The 23,676-nt window shown below is 38.2% G+C and overlaps 1 protein-coding gene across 1 annotated transcript in view; it reads right to left on the bottom strand.

Annotated features, from left to right (window-relative positions):
* Positions 1-23,676, bottom strand: part of Cftr (CF transmembrane conductance regulator) — a 147,119-nt gene that overhangs the window by 12,006 nt on the left and 111,437 nt on the right. Inside the window, 2 exon segments of the mRNA XM_028871755.2 lie at positions 7,069-7,224; positions 13,927-14,178. Of these exon segments, the coding sequence (XP_028727588.1) occupies positions 7,069-7,224; positions 13,927-14,178 (408 nt within the window).

Here is a 23,676-nt window from a genome sequence, read left to right on the forward strand (position 1 = left end):
ATGAAGGAAGGAAGTTTTCTTTTAGGAATCTAAAAGCTTTAGCTGTGGTAGATTTATTACAATTCAGAAATCTGGCAAGCCTTTTGTTCATAATTTCTTGTCTAGTGAAAGGTAATGAACTACACATTCAATTTTAAAGAAAAATTGACTGGACAAACTGGTTCGGTTAGAATTCAATTGTATGCAATCAATCAGACATTCCATTCCTGTAATTCAAAGAGAACCTGGCAGTCGCTCGCTCGCTCTCGCGGTGCCAGCAGATGTCTTGCTTATGTTTCCTAAATGGTTTGAACACCCCACAAACCCCTCTGTATAACTGAAAGGTCCCTGGAGCTCAACCTAAGCTCCTTCTCTCTGGTTTACAGGTTCAACAGTCACAGCCCTGGGAAGTGGTATGGTTTGGCCAACATGGCACTCTCAGATCCATGCACCAAAGAAATGCACCTGGAACTTTCAATCACAGGGATCCCCTACTGGTCTTGTAAGAAACTACTCACTAATGAGAAAGTTAGGGCAAGCAAATATTTGATATTTATTTAATGTCATGTATGGTATAAAGGGCAATTCGTGAGACTCCAGGCAGAATAAAGAGATCGCCATTGTTCACCCCATGACTAATCTCTTCCCTGAAACTGACTCCTGCATTCCTCAACTCGGGGGAAGCAGCTGAACCTACATGGACTTCTCATGGCTGGTCTACCATTGTAATAGACACTATGCTTTAGTACTAGATGTCAAACTAAAACAAAAGGGCAATTCAGCTTATGTGACGACTGAATTTAATATAAAGTAAATAATGGGAGAAGTGAATGTGGCCCAAATGCTTGGCGATATTAATGTGGTAGTTGAAGTTTCTTATCATTTCTGTAGCAGCTTCTGTACAGTAAAAACCCATCTAGGAAGAACCATCACGATTCTCAGTTGCATTAGAATGCTTAAAATTAATCATTGTTTTGCTATAAAGAATATCCATCAGCTAAAAAATTATGAAGAATATATTTCTATTCAGAACTATTAACAGTTTGTAACAAATATAGATTGTCATACAATCAGTGTGTATGCCATTTATTTAAATATAGAAAAATGCATATAAGATAGTGGAAGTATAATTTCCTGGAAATCCATTCAGTGAGTCTTAACATTTTCTATACTACAAAGTTTTAGTATAAACCTTTTTAAAGACAGATAAAATGTTTTTCTTTCCTTTTTATTAAATATTTTTATTTTATAACTAACTTAATTTCACATATTGGCCACAGATTCCCCCGTCCTCCCTTCTCCCACCCTCAGTCCTCCCTCCTAATCCACCCCCCCATTCCCACCCCCTCCAAGGCCAGGTCTCCCATGAGGAGTCAGCCCAGCCTGGTAGACTCAGTTGGGGCAGGTCCAGTCCCCTCCTCCTCATACCAAGGCTGAGCAAAGTGTCCCAGCATAGGCCCCAGGCTCCAAAAAACAGCCCACGCATCAAGGACAGGTCCCGGCTCCACTGCCTGGGGGCCTTCCAAACAGTTCAAACTAATCAGCTGTCTCACTTATCCAGAGGGCCTGCTCCAGTTCCATGGGGGCTTTTCAGCCATTGGTTCACAGTCCATGTGTTTCCACTAGTTTGGCTATTTGTCCCTGTGCTTTTTCCAATCATAGTCTCAATATCTCTTGCTCATACAATCCCTCCTCTCTCTCTTGCCAATTGGACTCCTGGAGCTCCACCTGGGCTCAGCCATGGATCTCTGCATCCACTTCCATCAGATACTGGATGAGAGTTCTATCATGACAGCCAGGGTATTTGGCCATCTGATCACCAGAGCAGGTCAGCTCAGGCACCCTATTGACCATTGCCAGTAGTCTATAGTGGAGGAATCTTTGTGGATTCCTGGGGACCTCTCTAGCACTCTACTTCTTCCTATTCCCACGGGGTCTTCATTTATCATAGTATCTCCCTCCCCATTTTCCCACTCTGCTCTTGATCCAGCTGGTACCTCCCGTTCCCCTAAGCTCTCTTTCTCCCAACACTTGCTCTCCATTACCTCCCCACCCCCAGTTTGCTCATGTAGATCTCATCCATTTCTCTGTCATTGGGGAATCCCTGTGTCTTTCTTAGGGTCCTCTTTACTAGGTAGCCTCCCTGGAGTTGTGAGCTGCAGTCTGGTTATCCTTTGCTTTATATCTAGTATCCACTTAAGAGTGAGTACGTACCAATTAATAAATGGGACCTCTTGAAACTGAAAAGCTTTTGTAGGGCAAAAGACACAGTCAACGAGACAAAATGACAGCCTACAGAATGGGAAAAGATCTTCACCAACCCCACATCTGACAGAGGGATGATACCCAGAACATATAAAGAACTCAAGAAATTAGACGTCAAAATACCCAACAGTCCAATTAAAAAATGGGCTATAGAGCTAAACAGAGAATTCTCAAGAGAAGAAGCTCAAATGGCTGAAAGACATTTAAGGAATTGTTCAACATCCTTAGTCATCAGGGAAATGCAAATCAAAATGACTCTGAGATACCATCTTACACCTGTCAGTATGGCTAAGATCAAAAACACTGAAGACAGCCTATGTTGGAGAGGATGTGAACAAGGGGAACACTCCTCCACTGTTGGTGGGAATGCAAACTTGTACAGCCACTTTGGAAATCAATATGGTGCTTTCTTAGAAAATTGGGAATCAACCTCCCTCAAGACCCAGCTATACCACTCTTGGGTGTGTACCCAAGGAATGCTCAATCATACCACAAGGACACATGCTCAACTATGTTCATAGCATTATTTGTAATAGCCAGAAGCTGGAAACAACCTAGACGCCCTTCACCGGAAGAATGGATAAATAAAATGTGGTACATATATACAATGGAGTACTACTCAGCAGAGAAAAACAATGATATCATGAGGTTTGCAGTCAAATGGATGGAGCTAGAAAAAAATCATCCTGAATGAGGTAACCCAGACACAGAAAAAAAATGTTTTTTTCTAATTAAAGTATATAATCAAAGGTTTTGAATTTTAGGCTCAGAAATAGCTAAATTGTGTTGTATTTATTTGAAAATAGGACATATCAGTTATTTTATACCCTCCCTTGAATTCTACACTGTGTCTAACTATCTATATCAGTAAGTTCTAATTAATCACATCACAGTGTGATCATCTGAGGGTCCATCATGTATGTACCAATGCTCAATATACCTTCTCCAGGCCCTTCCTTACTCCAGGAGAATCAGTCCCTAGCTGCTAGACCATGCCATGACTTTTCCTAATACTCCCTAATCTGTGATTGCCTCTGACACTTCCTTTTTTTCTCTTCATATTGACCTGTCTTGTTCAGAGTCTCCCTGCCTAGAACCCCATGTACACAATCTTTCTAAACCTATAAACTTTATGATACTTTCTGATGTGTGTTCTTTACAACTTTCTTTGTGAAACTGTCTACACTCATTTATTCATACTTATAGAACATACCTCAGTCCAATAACAGACAAAGGAGGCATGACTATTTTCTTTATAGAATTACAAATGATAATAATAGCCATCACATACAGAATAATGCTAAAGCAATGTGGATAGGAGGAATCTAAACACTTTTCATTTGGTTCTCACAAAAGTACAAGGAATTATTATCACTATACTCATTTTACAAATAAGGAGACTATGACACAGAGAAATAAAACAAGTGGCCTAAGATTATACAGATTAGAGCCCAAACGCTGACAGAGCCACAAATGTGAGACAGCAGCAGTTAGTGATTCAGCATAGAACAATATATTCTGAATTCCACTCATGCAAGGTATTAAGTTACACATCTTATACAGAGGGAAAATTTCAGAAGAAAATTATTTTATTTAGTATTTCTATCATTCTTTTTGTAATTTTGCTACAAATTTTTTGATCATTGTGTTTAAATCTTGCATTTTAACTAGAATATCTACAATGTGTTCAAATTCTAAGCATTACTTAAATGAACATGCAGATAATTTGAAAATAAGACCTATCAGAAGTACAAGGAGAAAGTCATAAACAAGGTTTGAGACCCCATCTGGGTGTGGACAGTAAAAGCAGAGCATTTGCATTGGAGAAAAAAATCCTCAATTACTAAAGTCTGACTAGGAAACAGTTACATGTTTGCTGCAGACAGAAAACAAGGAAAGAAAGACAAGACAAACAGCAGGGAAGGAGGCAGCGACAGCAGCTTTGGGTCTGCTCATTTGTCACTGTCCACACACCGGCCCAAACCTCAGTTTCTCCCTTTGGTCTCAGTTGTTTCTTTAATCCCCGTCATAGGACAATGAGCATCATTCTGAGTTTCTCATTAGAAGTTTACAGGCTGGAATGGAACTCGGGGCATAACAAGGACAAGTGGTATCTCTACATTTGATATAACTAAAAAGTCTGTAATATAGCTACAAGCACAAAGTTTAGTAATTTTATATGGCAAATTTTAAGCTGTCACCTGTTGCCCTAGCAATTTCATTGTTTATATCCACACATGCTATCTGATAACTTCCAAAGTGAAAGATTGCCCCACTCTGTCTGTAGTAAGAATGATGGGTGGATGTTGGGTATTTTCAAACCATTAAGAAAAGAAGCCAGTGAGATGGCTCAGCGGATAAAAACATTTCCCATACAAGCCTCATGACCTGAATCCAAATTCCACATTCCACAGTGGGAGGAGAGAACAGATCCTGAAAGTTGTGCTCTGACCTCTGCAAGTGTTTCAAATCGTATATATAGCCACACATTCTCCTTTCCTCTCATACACATACCATGTACAATAAAAATAAATGAAAACAAAAAATAAAAGTTCTCGTCATTTACTCAGAAGAACTTCCAGTCTTCCAAATTTGTAACTGCAGCTTTAAAATAACGGTTTTTCACTAATCTTCCTGCTTAACAAGGTCCACAGTTCGTGAACATTTTCATCTTGGTATTCTAATTGTTTAAGCCAATGAGATGCCAACTATGAGCTTCAGTGTCTTCTCTTCTTGACTCGAAACTCAGAGCCAAAATAGAACAAATGGAAGAGGTTCTGCTTTGGAATGTACGTGACAGTCTGTCTTCTGGGCAGCAGGTATTCTGAGATTGCTTTCTAGATGCTAAACTGTGACAACAAACCAAACAAACAAAAACAAAACACCTGCCAGGAACTACTCTAACCACTGCATCTTGGGACTCCACAGCTAATGCTTCAGGATCCCTTGTATGAGAGAGGGGATGTTTTTCACGTGTCCGAAAACCAGTGGCCAATGAGTCTAGTGTATTACACTAGCTCAGAGTAGAGTGATCTTCAGAAGCATGCCCTTGTAAGAAGAGTCACAGGAGAAAGGAAAAAATGTAAAAGCAAACAAAATTAGTTCTCCTTGGATATTCAGTACTCTCTTGATTCTTTGTGTCTGTCTAAAAATCAAACTCCAGGAAAGGAAAAGCATGTTAGGAAAAGTAAAGTAGCCCTTAGTTTAGATGTCAAGTATGTGAGGACGTTGTCCTCTTCTCTTTCTTAGGTATTTCCATGATGTTCAAAATGTGTCATTGAGACAATGTTAACCATGCGGGCAGATGTCCTTGAGACACTGAGCAAAACTACTCTATGGTCCTCATCAGCATTTCTGGAGGAGCCTCTGAGTACATTTTCCCATGTTTTATGTAAACCTTGATGCTCTAAAAGAGCAGAAATGAAAACAGGCAAGTCTGAAGATTCACTTACGCAGAAAGGCAAGACAATTTTCCCTAACTCCAGCCCATTCTGTTGTCTTCTGGGTCTTGTTTCTGTAACTTCCTAAGCAGAACTAGCAAGGAGTAGAGAGCCCTTCTATTGTGTGCCAGGCACAATGAAGGGCAAGAGGAGTGACCTTTAAGAGTTGGCTTTTCTAGTGGGTAGCTGTGTGTGAACAGGGACAACAGAGGCAAAGATGTCACTGCGTTCTTTAGAACTGGGAGCAGAAGATTTAGGGAAACTCCATGGCAATGCTTCTCTGACAACCACACTGGCCTCCACTGTTCTCAGCATTTTTACTTGCCTAATTCTATCACCTCAGGAAACCTGCCTGCCTAATGTTTCTTTATCTTTAGACAGTCTGACAATCCCTTTTGTCTTTTTAAGGAAAAAATGATGTTTCCACAACGCCAGCCAGGATGTAGCTTCTGGAGAAACAGCAAACTATAGAAATGAATTGAAAGCATCAGTTTGGCAGTTACAATATTTAGTGCCTCACCACGTGAAAGGAGCAAATGTTTTGGGAAGATCATTTGTCAAGAATACAAGCATTTTCTTGGTCTAGATTTGCAGTTGGTCTACCTGGTGATGCTTCTGGCATGCTAATTTTGTGTTAAAAGTACAGGGGTGCTTAAAAGAACCGTCTTAGTGGAGTGGGTTCTGTGCTTAGCAGAACAAAAGGAGGAAAAGTATTGGAGAAAGGGCAAACAGCAGCCCCAACACTGCCAATGTCTTCTGGCTTTGGTCTCAGTAAAGATCTCTTGGTTTGCATTTGGGGCACTTTGGCAAATGTTGCTGTTCTCTTCTGTACAGGAAGGATGTCAGCTTGTGCAGTAACACACACACAGAACGGCACTGTACAGTGAGAGGAAAGACCCTGTATGACCCAAATCAAGGGTGGAAATTTACAGGCTATAGATTAATCTGACATAGTTCTTCCTATTCCAACTCCAAAGGACAATCACTTCACTTTTGATTTCCATTTCCACTGTGTCATGTCAAGAGCTCGTGATTTCAGAAGCATTTTTCACATCTTGCCAAGCATTTACCCATGGGCTGCTATTGCTCACTTGGAGCTCTGACCACTGACACAGGACTATGAAACCAGTCATAACAACACCCCAGGCTGCTGCTACAGACTGTGCTTTAGGAAAAAAATAAAAGCACTACCAAAACATTTCAACAAATATACATCACACAGAATTCCAAACATTGGGAGGTTTTTTTATGCCTTACTGTACATTTTTCTTCCACAGCAGGAGAGATAGCAGAACCCACCAAATATATTTTGCAGAGTGATAAGAATTTCTTAAGTACATCAAACAATGATAAAAATGTTGTGTTTTTACAATTTTGTGCTCACCTGTGGAATTACTCCAAAAGCTTTCCTCCATTCCTGTAAGGTCATGGAGTTCCATGAGACACCATCGATCTGTATATCGCCTTGAACGTTCAACAAGCGTAAAAACGCTGACAGCAGAGTACTCTTCCCTGAGCCAGTTCTTCCTAAGAGGCCCACCTAAGGTGTAAGTGATGGGGTTACTCCTGAGATAAGGAAAGCACACTGCAGATTCCACTCAGGACTGCTCCTCAATTAAAACCAGCAGGACTGTTTCTCTTGCTACCCAGTCATTTAAACCTTTTACACACTCCCAGTTCTCATCATTAGCAATACAGGAAAAATAATCAGGAACAGAAATCAGAAACTGGCCATCAGGGATTGTATTCCTGATGCTGGCTTCATTGGCCACTGATGAGAACAAGGTGGAAAGTGCCCATTTTTTACATCAAGAAAAGGTGAAAATAGCCTATCTAGATGTACATCAACTCTACAGATGAGCTCAAACTAAAACCAGGGACCTACAGCTAAGATGTACTTTTGAACATGGATAAAAACTTGAAAACTGACTCAAAACAGGCCTAACATTTATTTATTGCCCCCGGACAAGGGAGTGTGGCTCATTAGTGGAGCCACACTTTCTAGCATGTACAAGGCCCTGGGCTTGGGCCCCAGCATTGAAAGGGGGAAGAAAGATTCTGCCCCTAAGAAATTAAACAGTGTCAAGTTTAGACCTGATGATAAAATAAGATAAAGATAAAATATGTTCAGGAAAGTATATATTCTCATAGAATACAGGTTGATCTGAGGTTTCAATATAGCTTAGCTCTGGCAATGTTCAAATCAAGTGCTACTATATGACCCTAGTGGCAAGAAGGGAACTTCAAGACGCTAAAAAGGAACTATTATTAAAGAAACTACTATTAAAGAAACTATTCTCACTATCCAAAGACCAAGGCTACATGAGGACAGCATTGGATCAAGGCTTCCTCCAATTACATGAGGAGATCAGCAGTCTAGGCAGCCCTCAAAGCTCACACACTTTGTTCTGATAGAGGCTTGGCTCCCTAAGATCATTAACTGACCAAAGAAAAACCTGCTGAATATCTGCAGCACTTAAAATGTGTTTCATCCTGTTCACATCGCCCCTTCATTTCTTATGATCTGACCTCTTTAGAGAGAAAGTGTCATCTATAAAAGTGCTCTTTACATAAATTCACTGCAAATTAGTACTTTAAATATATTATAAAATGAACTTCTAATTATTTGCAGATCCTATACTTATTTCATCATAGGCTAGTAATAACTTATAAACCCAAACCATGGCATGGGGCTCAATAAATGAAAATAATAAAAGTAACTTACAAGGTATTTATTAGTAACTTGGTAACAATGTAGGCCTTTGTGATAAGCTGGTAAAGAGTAATAACAATAATCACTGCCTTCCTAAGCAACAGAAGAACTCTGTAAGGTAATTTTTATAAATCTCTTTTCTTGGGAAAATATGACCAAGCAAATATTATGCAGAAGTTGGCAATTATTTATGTTCTCTATTCCTTGTGTTTATATAAAAAATATATATTCAACAAAGGTTGCATAATTTACCTTGTTTTTCTGTTTCTCCATCAGGGATAATGTGGGCTTACACAAGATCCTCAATAAATACTTACTTGAACTGAACGAGGGATAATTAGTTTGGAGGATAAAGGATGAAAAAATGGATGGATGCAAGAGTGGATGAATAATGGACCAATATGCCCTTGGTTTACAAAAGGTGCTCAATAAAGACTAGGGTTGGCTAAGACAGATAGATGAGCCAATGAATGAGCGGATATATATTTATTTGACCTTACAAATAAATAATAGACTTATTTAATTTCGTTCAATTACTAGATCAAATCTTAATTTTAAAACTTTGAGGAATTCCATGTGTACGTTTCTATTTCTGCACTAGCCCATGTTGAACATGTACATGTACATATTCGCCATATGTTCTAATTTTTCCAACACTGCAGTGAAGCATTACATAAGAAATCAGAATGTATCAGTGCAGGTGATATACAGGAGAAAAAAAAAGAAAGTGAAATTCAACAAATGAAAGTGATATTTGGTAGAAAGAACTTTGAAGTACAAATCCCTAGTAGGGTAAATGACCATGCTGCATTTCTTCCAAAAGGAAATACTGAAATATTCAGATAATTCAAATGACTCAGTTCTTATGTTGGGATAATACTGGGCTGAGAGGCAATTAATAAATATTTTCTTTAGCTTTAAACTCTCCAGCTATTGCTCTGGTTTCCTCACGTCAAAGTGCTGACATGTATTATGTCTGACCAGTTTTTCAACAGCAAGGAGCCTAATTAGTTTATACCCTAACAAAGTCATCTTGTTGAATAATTGTCACATAATAATTATCTTATTTGTAAGAGTACTCCCTGCAAATAAGCTCTTAAGACGTATCCTAAGCTCAATTCAATGTTTTTTAGTAACTTCAATGTATCTCATCTCTGGAAATTTTGGATCAAGATAAATCAAACTATGATGTGGAAAGCTAAGCAGTTCTGAACTGAGTATTAACAGGAGTTGCACTGTGTTATGAGTACGGCAGTTGTGGTGCGGTCCCTTTAAAGCACTGTACCTGCACTTAACAGGAGGCAGAGGGAAATGCACTGTAATTATCTCATTTCTTTGTGGTCTACAGAAACCAAGACAGCCAGTCAAATGCAATGTAGATTCACAGGTGATTATAACTGAGACCCTGTTTCGTATTAGTAAGACACATGGGCTACTCAAATGATTGACTGACTCAGCAGCTTCACTCCAGATTTCATAAAGACAGAATGAGGTGTATGCTTAACAAATCAAACACATATTTAGGTGTGTTGATTTGATCAGAACACAGATATTCTAATGAACAATTTTTTTGTACTGCAGTATTTTGAATAGACTACAAATGGAGACAGCAGCTAAAGTTATCAAAAGAGATCCTAAAGGAATAGATCCCTAAGAAGGATTAAACATCTAATTACAGGACTATTCAGTACTATAATATAATGCAATGTGCTAGCTGAAGAATTTGGTAAGTACAGATTTATCTATTAGGGCAGATCTAACTCACAATTAAAACCCCTGTATTTTGTGTGAATATAGGGGCCCATGTGAGACACTTAGATAGATAGATGGTAGGTAGGTAGGTAGATAGATAGATAGATAGATAGATAGATAGATAGATAGATAGATAGATAGATAGATATAGATGATAGATGGATAGACAGACAGACAGACAGACAGACAGACAGACAGACAGACAGATAGATAGATAGATAGATAGATGGAGATAGAGAGATAGATGATGGACGGACGGATGGACAGACAGACAAACAGACACAGACAGACAGATTGATTGAATTTGAATCCACTTCAGAAAAGTAATCTGGCTGTTAAAAATTTAGATTAAAATAATCAAATGCTTTTAAGGAAAAGTTTGAAATTAAAAAGGAAAAAAGATTTCTGTGTTTGTGTGTGTTGCTGGGGACTGAAGCCAGGGTGTCAGTTTGCAAGGTAAGCAGTCTACCAACTCAGCTATGCACCAAGCCACAAATGTATTTTTAAGGAAAAATTTGTAAATTAGTTGTTATGGTCTTCATGCATTGAAAATGAACAACAAAAAATAAATTTTGTGAGATATTTGATTAAGAGCCAATAAAACAAAACATTTTCTCCTGAAGTAACTTTCATAAACAAAGTGTTTTAATACCAAGATTAAATAATTTTTCTACACAAAATATTTACTTTTTCATATAGCTAAGAACACTAAATTCATTAAAAATCAAAAGATTAGTATTTAAGCACAATTTTCAACTGCCTTTTAAATAAGCAATTTGCCTGAAACTGACTGTGCATAATGTTTTGCAATATCAAAAATATTCAAACATATTTGAATTTATTCCTTCATTCAATTCAGCATATGAGAAATATGTTTGAAACATCCTTTTATAATTTAAAGGCAAGGCTGTAGAATTGATATTCTGGAGACAACTGTTCAGAATGCTGTTTTAAAAGTCAATTCCAATTCTAAGGAAGAATGTGACCTACTAGTAAGATTAAGTCATTTACTCATGTGGAGCTTGGAAATAAATCACTCTGATTTTTCCTTTGGTTTTTTTTTTTTTTTTTTTTTTTTTTTTTTTTTTTTTTTTTTTTTTGAAACAAGGTTTCTCTGTATAACAGCCTTGGCTGTCCTGGAACTTGCTTTGTAGATGAGGTTAGCCTTGAACTCTCAGAGGATTCACCAGCCTCTGCCTACTGAGTGCTGGGATTAAAGGCGTGCGCCACAACTGCCAGGCAAGTCATACCACCTTAATTAAAAAGACTAAACAGCAGATTTTCTGTCAGGGAGGTAAAGCCACAGAGCAAAGGACTGTGCCCTAGAACTAGAGAGAAAGATAAGCAGATACAGTCACACTTGACAAGCAGAAATCAGCAAGGAGAAACCTCGAGGGAGCCAGTACCAAAAGTCTACTGAAAAATGGCCCTGGCTAATTGTGGACTATGGAGAGGGAAGCCATCTCCAGCACCCTCCAGTGACCTCTCTGGAAGACTAGAGGAAGTTCCCTTAGGTTTCAAGCAACCACAGGAGAGAGGGATTATTCTGAGATAGGCCAGAACATTATCTTCCTTTTAAGACCCGCTCTTGAGTGACTCTATTTTATCATATCTACTTCCTGGAGATTTGTTTCCAGAGCCCAGCCTAACTTTAGGAAACAGAAACATTTAGTGCCAGTCTACTCTAACTCTCCTGCACTATCAAAAGGGGTGAACAAGCTGTTGGCACTTTCACATTCACAGCTGAAGGCATAATTTCTCCAACCTACTAAGACGTAATCACAGAGCTACAGAACTCTACATGCTAACATGAATCCAGTCAATTACTAACAGCCTATTATTACAGTCTCATTACCCAAGCAGATCACATATGTCTAGCTTTCAAGAGAACAATTACTAAACATGGTAAAAAGAAAAAAAAGTAAATAATAAGCAATATTAGGAAAGAAGAAAGTCAGATGTGACAAAGACACATAATTAACATACTAGGAATGGAAAACAACTATGATTAATGTGATAAGGGTTTTATGGGAAAGTTAGCATATAGAAACAGATAGATCATTAGTAAAAAGGGGTCATTCCAAGACAGAATCAAAAGAATTCTAAAACTTTAACAAAAAAATTGCTCCAACAAAGATGAAGAATGCCTTGGTGAGGTCACCAATAGTTTAGATATGTCTGAGGAAGGAACCTTTGAGTGTGAGGATGTCAATAAAAGCAGCCAACATCAAAAATGCCACAGGAAAAAAATAACAGGATAGCCAAGAAACATGAAAAACTAGAAAAAAGTGTAACATGTATATAATGTAAATCCCAAAGAAAGAAAGAAGGCAAAAAAGGTAGGAGGAAGGGAAGGAGGAAAACAGGAGGCTAGAAATAAAGGACTGAGGGGATTATTTCAAACACAGCAAGAATCCCACCCCTCACAATCAGTATCATCTACTCCACACATAGAGAAAAACATGCAGAATGTTGTTCAAAGCCAAAGAGCCATACCACAGCAAACATCTTGAAATTACAAAAATTACGAAAGAAAACCTTTTGAAGAAAGCCCAGAGGAAAAACTCATTATTTACCAAAAAAAAATTTTTGATAAGAATTACTTAGAACTTTATGAACACCATAAAATCAGGAAATTAGTGGAGTGAAAGAGAAAAATAAAACCCACCACCGTAGGATTACGTAGCTTGTCACACTGTCTTTCAACAGTGTAGGTGATATAAGAAGCTACCAAACAAACCTACAGGCAATGTGCTGTCAACAGACTTATCTTGCTAAGAGAACTTCTTCAGAGAAGAGGAAAGATGCAACTTAGATCAACAAGAGACTGCAAACTTGGACCTCAATGAATAAAGGAAGCACTTTAGAAAGTAAAAGAAGTGGCAGCAAAATGAGAAATCTTACTTTTCTCTTAGTGGAACATTTTAACATGCATTTGCTCACGTAGAATATGTAAATAAATGAAACAAAGCATTAAAATAATGTAAAACACAGGAGGGAGAAATTGGGACGATAAGGTACTGATGCTACTTATGTTATTACACATTTTTAAATGGACCTGGATTCATTGTAAATATATATTGTCAACTCTAGAGAAAACTTTAAAAGTTCACAAAAGTAGAATTACTATGATAAGAAAAGAGAAAGACTTGGCATCATAAAATACTAACCACAACAGAAAGAAAAGGATTGAAAATAAAAATAGGAATAAAGATCAAGAGTACAGAACAAAAAGCAGGAATGAGCTGGAAGTACAACTGTGATATGCCGGCCCCTCTGGATGTACAGGGTCTAAATGCACCACTTGAGAGAAAGAGGTCGGTAGGGGGCCCAAAGAACTAAGACATACCTACACATTGTCCAACGAAAGTCAAGTTTAAAGTTTCATATAAATTAATTAAGGCATGGATAAAGTTACACTGTGCTGATTAAACTATTTGTTGCTACCTTTTATAGTGATGGTTGTATTTTTGGTACATATTACGTGTTTAATGGCATCTACAGTTGGAAAATCAGTAATTAATTACATATTTAGCAAGAACACTCATGTTCAAGTACAGTCACATTTATAATAAGCTATTGTATAGATTCAGGACTATGCAATTTAAATTTTCTAAGAAACATAATGACTTCCCACAGCAACACATTCAACTATGTATACAGAATACTGATTCTATAATTATGTTACTATTGGGTTTTACTAACATGGCAATGGTTGTTGGGACTCACTGAACATATTGAAACTCACTAACAAAGCAAGTAATGTTGAAATCTTACCCTTTGGCCAGGACTTATTGAAAAAGAAATGTTCTCTAATATGGGATTCCCATCATCCCCATATTTCACAGTGAGGTCTTTGACAACCATTTCACCCCCAGAGGGCCAGATATCAGTTTTCTTCACATGTTCATTCTCAATAACTAAAACTTTAGATGGGTCTTCAGGACGTAGTCCTTTCGTTATCTTGTTATACTCGCTTTCTTCTTTTGGTATATCAATAAACTTAAAGACTCTGCTCACAGATCGCATCTGAAATGAAAATAACAGTATTTTTGTTTGGTTGAGAACTGTAGACAGTACCATACTTAGAGTTTGGTGTAGCCTAAAAAAAAAAAAAAAAAACAACTTCAAAATTATGACGCAAGTTACACCCAGCACTTGGTTATTTGTCAGGGTTTTCAGTGAAGTATCAGGAAATAATTAGATATAATTAAAAGCTTAAGCAGAGAATCAACTAAGACTTATATAATTGGGTTCTGTAGAAACCTGTTTATTTTTGAGATTGCTTAAATCTCAGTTACAAAGTCCACACACAAATAACCAAAATATTCTCAAGGACGTAGATGATGTCAAAGAGAAATATTATCCCCCTTATGACAGTACTGAACAACACTGTACAGTTAGTATGTTGTAATAAAATGTATCATATTTTTAAGCCTCTGCAGAGAGTTCTGTCTTTCTCTACCTACAATTTTATATGTCGACTCAGTTATGAATAGATGCTTGATGCTTAGTCAATTTTTAATGAGTCCACACTGCTCAAATTTAAGTCATTGCACAGACAGGAAGTCAAAATTTTATACTGTTAATAAGTTACTTAAAAATAAATTTCCATCATCAGCAAAATGTGACTATATATAAAGGTTATATTTTCAAGTAAATATGCATCTATAGTTATTCCTACTATAACATGATTATTCCATCCCCTTAAAGTAGAAATATCCTTGGGTCTGGTGGCCACATGGTAAAATTAGCAGAATAATATACACTGACAGCTAGGTCAATGTAATTGTGATAGAGCTTTTGACACTCCCTAGAAGGGAGGAGAGGAGAGTCCTGGACCCTCACCTGGGATTCCAACCATCAGTCCCTCTTGCTTCCCCTCTGCAGTAGTTTGAATGTAATTGGCCTCCACAAGCTCATTGGGAGTGGCACTATTAAGAAGTGTGGCCTTGTTAGGTTGGTGTGGCCTTGTTGGCGAAAGTGTGTCACTCTGGGGGCAGGCTTTGAAGTCTCCTATGCTCAAGCTATGCCTAGTTCTGTTCACTTCCTGTTGCCTGTGGATTAAGACGCAGGACTCTTCTCAGCTTCTTCTCCAGCACCATGTCTACCTGCACACCACCATGTCCTGCCATGATAATAATGGACTAAACCTCTGAACTGTAAGCAAGCCCAGTTAAATGTTTTCCTTTATAAGAGTTACAGTGGTCATGGTGTCACTTCACAGCAATATAAACCTTAATTAAAACACCCTCCCTTTTCAGCTGCCTATGATCTTGGGAGACCCTAGAGTATTTAGGAAAAAAGGAAGTGGGAAGTTAAACAAGAGGAAGACTTGTTGGGGCAGCTTTTATGAGGTCATAATCCATGATGGAGTTGAAATTTGTGGTAATGAAATTGTTTTACATTCACCTATGGTCTATAAGTAACCTGTCATCTAGGTTTACTGTAAGGCCAGTAAACTAACTCACTGTTTACCAAGTCAGACTTTATCTTACTTTTGTCTGTCTTCAGTGTCTAGTTGGGGATAAAAAGATATGCTCACATATCCTCAGGAAAAGGATTAATTAATGCAACAATTTGACTTATAAATCCTTTAATACAATATTCAATAACATGTATATATAATGTACACAGAAATAAATGAACTTGACTACTTTTAAGTGTAGTCAAGATTTTTAACAAAAAATACTGCTCTAAATAATTATGATTACTTTCTACTCAATACTTTTGAAACACACTGACATACAATATATACTATCTGTTTGAGTGATAGTAATTGGTCCTATTTGAATGAAGACATGAATAATATATGAATGAGTAAATACAAGCAAATAAATACCTAAATCTTGGTAGTTTTGAAAGGTAATATACATTTTTTGGCACAAGCACTATAACTTACATTCTCCATCAGTAACAGGCACCATTAAAGACAAATCCAGAACATCTAGCATTAAATGTGCAAAATGGGACATACTTATCAGGTGTTAAAAGTGAAAGTTTGTAGCTTGTTTCTTACAGTCTAGATACTTAAAATTACTCCAAAGTATGACTATTCTCTAATCAAAAACACTTTATTTCTATAACAGTGAGCACCCTCCATAACATAAAGCAAAGTGTAGTTCTATTCAGTATCATGGAACATTTTCTCACAGTCAGATAAAGTAGCAGGTGCAGGAACTTTCTACACTGTCAGTTTTATTACTATTGAAATGCCATAATGGAATTGGTCAGTCACTAACCAATTCTTTGAACCACAGGGCTGTCAGCATGTTGATTGCCTCTAGAAAGAGAACTCACATCAGAACCAAAGCAGAAAATTCAATGATTGTCTTTCAAGTTTCAAAATTTGGCTTTTCAAAGTTAAGACATAATGAGAGTTTGATGTTTTCAGTCATATGAACATTGGCTTTTAAGATCTCAAAGGCCAAGGCCCAAGTAAGGTATATCACTGTAGGTGTTCATGGCTTCCAAGCAACTGACCGTTTGAGCTCAGGCTCTGGTGTCAGAAGCATGAGTTCAAGTCCTACAAAAATGAAAATCTCTAGCCTAAAACACTGAAGACAAAGTGTTTTTGCAAAAGTATGACCTGAGACGAACTTAGGATGGCTGGTAAACAGCCTTCTCATCCTACAATATGAGGCAAAAAGAGGCTACCCATGAATAAGGGCAACTTGGAAGCCTTAAATACTATGGTGTTTCCCTAAAAAGTGTCCTGTCTTGTAACCAAACTTCAGTATCCTAAGGGGCATGGAAGAAACCAAGAAAAAGCTCAGCAAAATAAAGATGACATAACAGGATTAAGTCTCCCAGACAATTCTTCTAGACAACCTAGGAACATTTGTGAATCAGAGACAGAGAGCCTCGACTCTACTTGGAACCTGGCTAGATCTCTGAATTAGCCAGAATATTCTTCCCTCCACTCAGGAAAAAAAAAAAAAAGGCATGTTCAAATAGTAAATAACTTTAACTACAGCAAAGTTGAAGCCATTGTATGCTTCACTGTATGCTTAATTTCGTTGTATGCTTGATTTCATTGTCAGGGAGTCACATCCTCTATAAAAATGGATCTCAGGTTTGTGGAAAGCTCAAGCAATTTGGTAGATCTTTCTTAAGAAAAAGAATTCAAATTATACATATCAAATTAAATAAATAGCTGTTAATGTCAAACCATAAAGGAGGGGGCCATCCTTCTTGGAAACAAAACTTCCAGATCCAAGACTAGAGGCAGCCCCTGTCATGCTAATGACCCTCTCACTATCTGAAGGAAGATTCAACTGATGCCTCTCTTGAACCCATCCTTTCCCTAAACCTAGTAGTTATGAACTGGATTGTAAATGTCCCTCAAAGCTAAAGTCTTGGTCCCAAGATGATGGAGTTTTGGGGACATAGTAGAAATAATGGGAGGTAAAGCACAATTGGGAGATGCAGGGCCCTGTGGGTTCATCCTTGAGGGGATATTTACCATCCTAACTCCCTCCTCCAACTTCTTGGCTTCCATGAGGTAAGCAGCCTTCTCTGCCACATATACCTTTTGCCATGATATTCTGCCTCACCAAAGGCCTAAAGTAGAGGCAGTTTATCCTGTACTGAGACATCTGAGACTGTGAGCCAAAACAAATGCCTCATCTTTCCATGCTGTTTGTATTAGGAATTTTGTCACAGCCACAGAAATCTGACTAATTCCAGGGTCTCTGAAAGGGCTTATGCAAACGAGAAGACCTGAAGTTTATATTTCCTGGTTTGGTGATTAATCCATTCTACTATTATAGTAGCTGTTCACAGTATTTCTTGTTTTACTATAATAATGGAATATTCAGACCATCTAGTGTTTAGCACCATTTATATCTTTGTTCCTAATGAATAAGGCCATTGTTTTCTCTCCTATGCAGTGATAATGGGAGTACTGGGAGAATGTCAAGGTATGTCTTCAAGCCTGGGGATTTATAGCTCAGCCTCTCAGTCTAAGAGTAAACACTGCTGATTGGATTAGACAGGGGTTACAACATACCAGACTAGTTTTAGTTTCCCCTATTTGCTTTCATGGAACTTTTAAAATTCACTTAATTCTTTTAAAAAGAATGTCTATTATACATTTCTATGTGATACATAAGAACCACGGAGTCATAGTGCTGGAAGGTGGCTCAGAGTAGGCAGTTATCATAAGAGCTGTAGACTGACATACTCCCCAGTATCAAGCTATGTTCCCTATGCATAGAAGGGTTAAGAGGGAAGTAGTATGGGCAGCCCTGCCCAGGAAGGTAAGTCAGCCGAGGACAGGAAAAGTCTCTCTGTGGCTACAGTTTAATTAGAATGAGGTTAGACAAGGGATTAGCACCTTTTGCTCTCATACTTTGAAGGTAAAAGACAACATAAGAGCCAGGTGCTAAAACACTAAATATATTCATTATCTATGGCAAGGAAAACTTAACATAACATAGATTCTATATGATTCTATAAAATTAGAATTCAGCCAAGATGAAGTGAGAAGTTTGCTTGAGATTCATGTACTTCAAGTAATGTTGGTACATTACTTAATTTCATTAAGAGCTAAAACTTTCTACTGAATATCTTGAGGAGGAGTTGATCCATAAAACTGAATGTCATTATCTTTATAATAATGTCTAAAGGTACTAATCTAAGCATCAGGATAATGATGATGGCAATAACAAAAAGTCATTCAATAGCTTCCTCTCAATGCTACTTTAAGAAGGAAGCATTTCAGTCAAATGAAAACAACTCTAGATTTTCCTGCTCATCCTTTGTTGCTAATTATAGAAATCATCACAGCCTGTTCAGGAATCCGGAAACACCTCATAAAAATATTTGCTATATTTACTTCAATTGTTTAGAAGCCAGGACAACAAAATTATGTTTCAATGACCAAACACTCCAAAAGCCATGGCAACAGAGACATTACTTCCCATGCTTGAAATGTTCATCAATACTAGACGAAAATGCCATGACTGAATTTAGAAAGACTATGAGGAGAATGGAGTGATGTCTCAGTAATAAAGAGCATTGGGTGCTCTTCCAGAGTACCTTGGTTTTGATTCCCAATATCCACAGAGCAGCTAGCAACTGTGTAACCCAAGTTCCAGGGGAACTAACACCTCTCCTGGCTTCCATAGATATCAGGTATGCATGTGGTGAATAGATGCAGGCAAAACAGCCATACACATAAAAAATAAAATCAGCAGTATCATCCAGCTAAAAATCCTACAACTGCAACAGAGACCTGCCTGCAAGATACATTGGTGCAATAGTGGCACTGGGGTTATGGACTAACCAACCATTGTTTGGTTGGAGTTAAGGCCCATTCCATGCGATAGAATCCATACTTGACACTGGGCCATAGAGGAAAGCCTACTGCTATTATTCACCTAAAAAAATATAGCACTAAGATGGCTCCTAATGACATATTGCTGTACCCATAGACCAGCACCCCAATCAGCCCTCATCAGAGAAAGCTGTGGGCTCTATAAGAAAGGGAGGCAGCAAGATATAAGATCAGAGGTGGCAGATGACACCAAGGAAACACTGTCATCCAGACAAAACCAAGCTGACACACATGTAAACTCACAGAGACTCTGACAACATGCACAAGACCTGCACATGTCCAGACCAGACAAAAATTCAAGCATGAGAGAAGCACAAATGTCTCACTCCTGACCAAGAAACTATTTGCAATTGATGACTGCTGGGAAAGGGAAAAATCAGTTTTCTTCAAATCTACCACACTCCAAAGCAGGCCTCATGCACAGGAGTAGTTGGCCAAGACAATATATAAGCATAAGGAGCAGAAGATGGCATATTGGCCATATTTCTGCTGACCCTTGGTCTAAGGGTATAATTACTAGTAGATGGAAGAACCACTAGCAAATCGTTCTTGTCCTTTGTCAACAATGTGTACATAAATATCTTCACTGTATACAAAGGATAATGCTGACTGACAGAACACTTTGGAGACAGTATAATATTTAAAAATCTAGATATTAGAAAAAACTACTGAAATTTTGGTAACATATTTTGATTTGCTGCTTTAGATTTTTCATTAAAACAATAGATATATTTTCATACAATATATTTGACCATATTCTTTCCTCTCCCCCACCTCCCTACCCACCCAACTTCATATTCCCTCTTTCTCTTTTCAAACCAAAACCAAAATAAAATAAAAATACAAAAATTACCAAAGAGAAATGAAGCACACACACACACACACACACACACACACACACACACACACACACACACACACACCTTTGTCTACAAAGGTTGGGGTGAGGTACTGTCATAAACCCATAAGCTTACAAAGCTAAACCTATTTCCTATTTCACCCTTAATAGAAAAAGTTTGCTGATGCTTGTGATGTGAGTCACAGAAAGTCAAAGCAGAAATGAGTCTGCACAATCACCTCATCCAGTGATTCAAAAGCCTAGACACACATTAGGAGACACAGACAACAGGTCCTGTCACCTTGACCCAGTAGAACTAAGTTCACTGGTCTCTGTGAACGTCAAGAAGCTTTATTCTAGCATTTTTTTTTCATGTTCAGCAGACTGAGAGCCCATGATCTAATCCATTCTTTCATTGTACAAATGAGAAAATCTAAACCAGGAAGTAAAGTGGCAGGGACAAAGCCTTCCCTAACCATTTTCCAAGCTTACCACACATTTTTGTACACTTCAGCAATTCCTGAGGGAGCTAGGTTCGTGTACTAATTCAAGGCTTGAGAACATCAGCCTATGTCTTTGTTGGCTGCAGTAACACACTGAGTTAATTTTTGATCAGCTATAGTAACTGCAGAGTAACCGTCAATGGATTTCAGCATTCAGGATGGGGTTGGTGTGTGGTTTGGGTAAGATCTGGAATAATGCCTATATACACCTTAAGAGTTGCCACTTTCATGTGCAATGGTTCAGAAGAGAGAGAGTCAGAGCTGCCAGCAACCTGAACAAATTTGTAACCATACCATTGCATTTCCCAGAAGAAGAAAATAAGGCTCTGGAAGTGGGGAACAATGACTAGCCTAAAGGCACTCGACTTTTACGTGTCTGGGCCAGAATGAAATACAAGGCTCTTGGTGGGTGGATGGGTAGATGTCTTGAAAAATACACTACAGAGATTTGTAAGAACAACAACAAACCACAATAAAGCTAGCATCAACAGGAGGCAAAAGACAAAGAGAGGCTAAATGAATTCCTTGGTCAGATCCTTCTAACAGAAACTGCTTTCAATACAAGGGCTTCCTGTATCAGCAGCCATGAAGAAAAGAAAAACTTCCTCTTTCTCCTCCCACCACACTTCACATTGCTCCTTCTACAATTACTGGAGCTTCAGTGGAACCCAAAATAAACACAGGTGAGCAAAGGACAAAGGAGAGACACAGAGAGTTCGTATTGACAGAAAACTCTTCTCAGATTGCACCAACTATTCAAGAACGTTCTGGATCTTCATTAATGGGGATCTAAACAGAAGCCTTGTAAGTTCATTGTCCTTAACCTAGTGGCTTCCTCCCTTTTACTAGGCACAAACAGTTCAGTTCAATAGTGTGGTGATATACTGTGTACACTAATAAATTTGCCTAAAGATCAGAGAGACAGAGAACGAGCTACCTCTTACCTCTAGGACTCCTCAGCCTGAAAAGCTTTCCTTAGCCAAAAGACTTTAGTTCCTGTCTCCTCACATCTTATATACTTTTCTCTACCCACTCATATCATTTCCTGTCTCAGATTTCCCAGTGCTGGGATTAAAGGCATGTGACTCCCAAGTATTGGGATTAAAGGTGTGTGCCAGCACTGCCTGGCTTCTATGTTTAATCTAGTGGCTTGCTCTGTTCTCTGATCTTCAGGCAAATTTTATTAGGGTACACAATATATATCATGACACAATAGAATAATCATCTAGTGGAAACAGGGATGCTTAACTGTTGGTCTTCCTAGAAAACTGAGGCAGAACCATCACATATTAAGATGGTTCACTTCTTGTTCCCTCTGTGGTAGACAGTTCTGGAAGGATATGAGTTATCAAATGAAGAAATGTGTGAGCAACCCCTTAGTCACCAGGTGGTGTAATAGTGCTAAGTTTAAAACATTACCTATTACACCCTTGCTAGTTCTTTTGAATTTATTTAGTCTCCCAGACAAAGGGAGTAGAACCTTTGTTTCATTTTAATGGTCCCTTAAGATTCTGTGTGTATTGGGGGGAGATGTATAGGAACCCATACCCTAGCATGGGTCAAATCTACTAGAAAATAATCTAGCTGTGTGTTTTATGGATGCATGAAGGTGTCAAGATGGTAGCTGGATATGTTTAGAGGGCAAGAGAGAGGTATACACTAAACACAGGCATCTCTGATTCATCAAGAGATAGCTTCTGAAGCATGGGCTTAGATAACAATAGCTAGAGAGAATGCAGATAGAAGACAGCTGTAATACAGGTGATGTTTAAAAAGGTACAAGAGATGACGGGCCAGGAAATGACAGGAAAATGAAGAAGTATGAGGATTCACCCATGGAAAATGCTGCTCAGCAAATACAAGAGACAAAGATGTGGCTTTGTGCATGACATGGTGTTTATTGTGAGTCAAGTCGGTGATGAAAATAAAATAAACTGTGTGAAGAACAGAACATGTAATAGAGAAAGGCAATTCCTTGGGAAATTTTGCTGTAAACAGGCCAAAGAAGTAGGGTAGGAACTGGAGACCAAAAAAAGACTATTCACTGATAAGACAAGGCTCACAAAGGGCAGGGAACTATACAGTGTTGGCCTGTATATAGGAGCAAGGACATGAGGGGGAAGGGTACATATAATTGGAGGGACTATAAGCTATAAGAACTCATGCTCTGAGATGGTATGTCCACTGGAAGATAATTTAGCAGTGTGAGGCATTAAGAAAGAGATGGTAGAGAACAGTGAAGGAATTGTTTCTGTGAGACATGTAGCAAGGTCATTGGCTGGGAGTTCAGGGAATTATTAGGATATCAAAAAGGGCACAGGAATAAAGGAAGGAGCTATCTTTGGGAATAAATAAGGAATTTATTATGGAAACATAATAGATGGGTTGATGGATAGCTGGGTATCAGTATTCCAAATATGTAATCATAAATACAACATAACTTGAGTAGCAGGTGTGTAGTTATGATATTGGAGTTAACAGTTGAAAACTGAAGGAAGCTAGGGGCCTGTTGGGTAACAGTAGAGAATGAAAACCAAGTTACACAGCCATATTTACAACTTCATAGTTCAATTAACTTTGCATCCATGTTTACATTGGGGCAGATGAGTAAATAAAGTCATTGTTCCAACTCTGAAGACTCTTTCCTGAGTAGCCCTGCACATAGTTTTAAAATGAAGTGTGTGGCACAGAAAACATTGTGTTTGTTCCATTTTAAACTCAGATCACTCTGAATGCAGTTAAGAACACAGTAAGGAAAAATGACATCACACTGAGTTTTTGCTTGGTGGTTACATCAGGTGGCCATGAATCTGAAGGCATTGTTCAGTCTTTCTCCCCTCTGCTTC

The sequence above is a fragment of the Peromyscus leucopus genome, chromosome 3 (genome assembly GCF_004664715.2).
Source record: "Peromyscus leucopus breed LL Stock chromosome 3, UCI_PerLeu_2.1, whole genome shotgun sequence".
In the NCBI taxonomy this organism is placed as follows: domain Eukaryota; kingdom Metazoa; phylum Chordata; class Mammalia; order Rodentia; family Cricetidae; genus Peromyscus; species Peromyscus leucopus.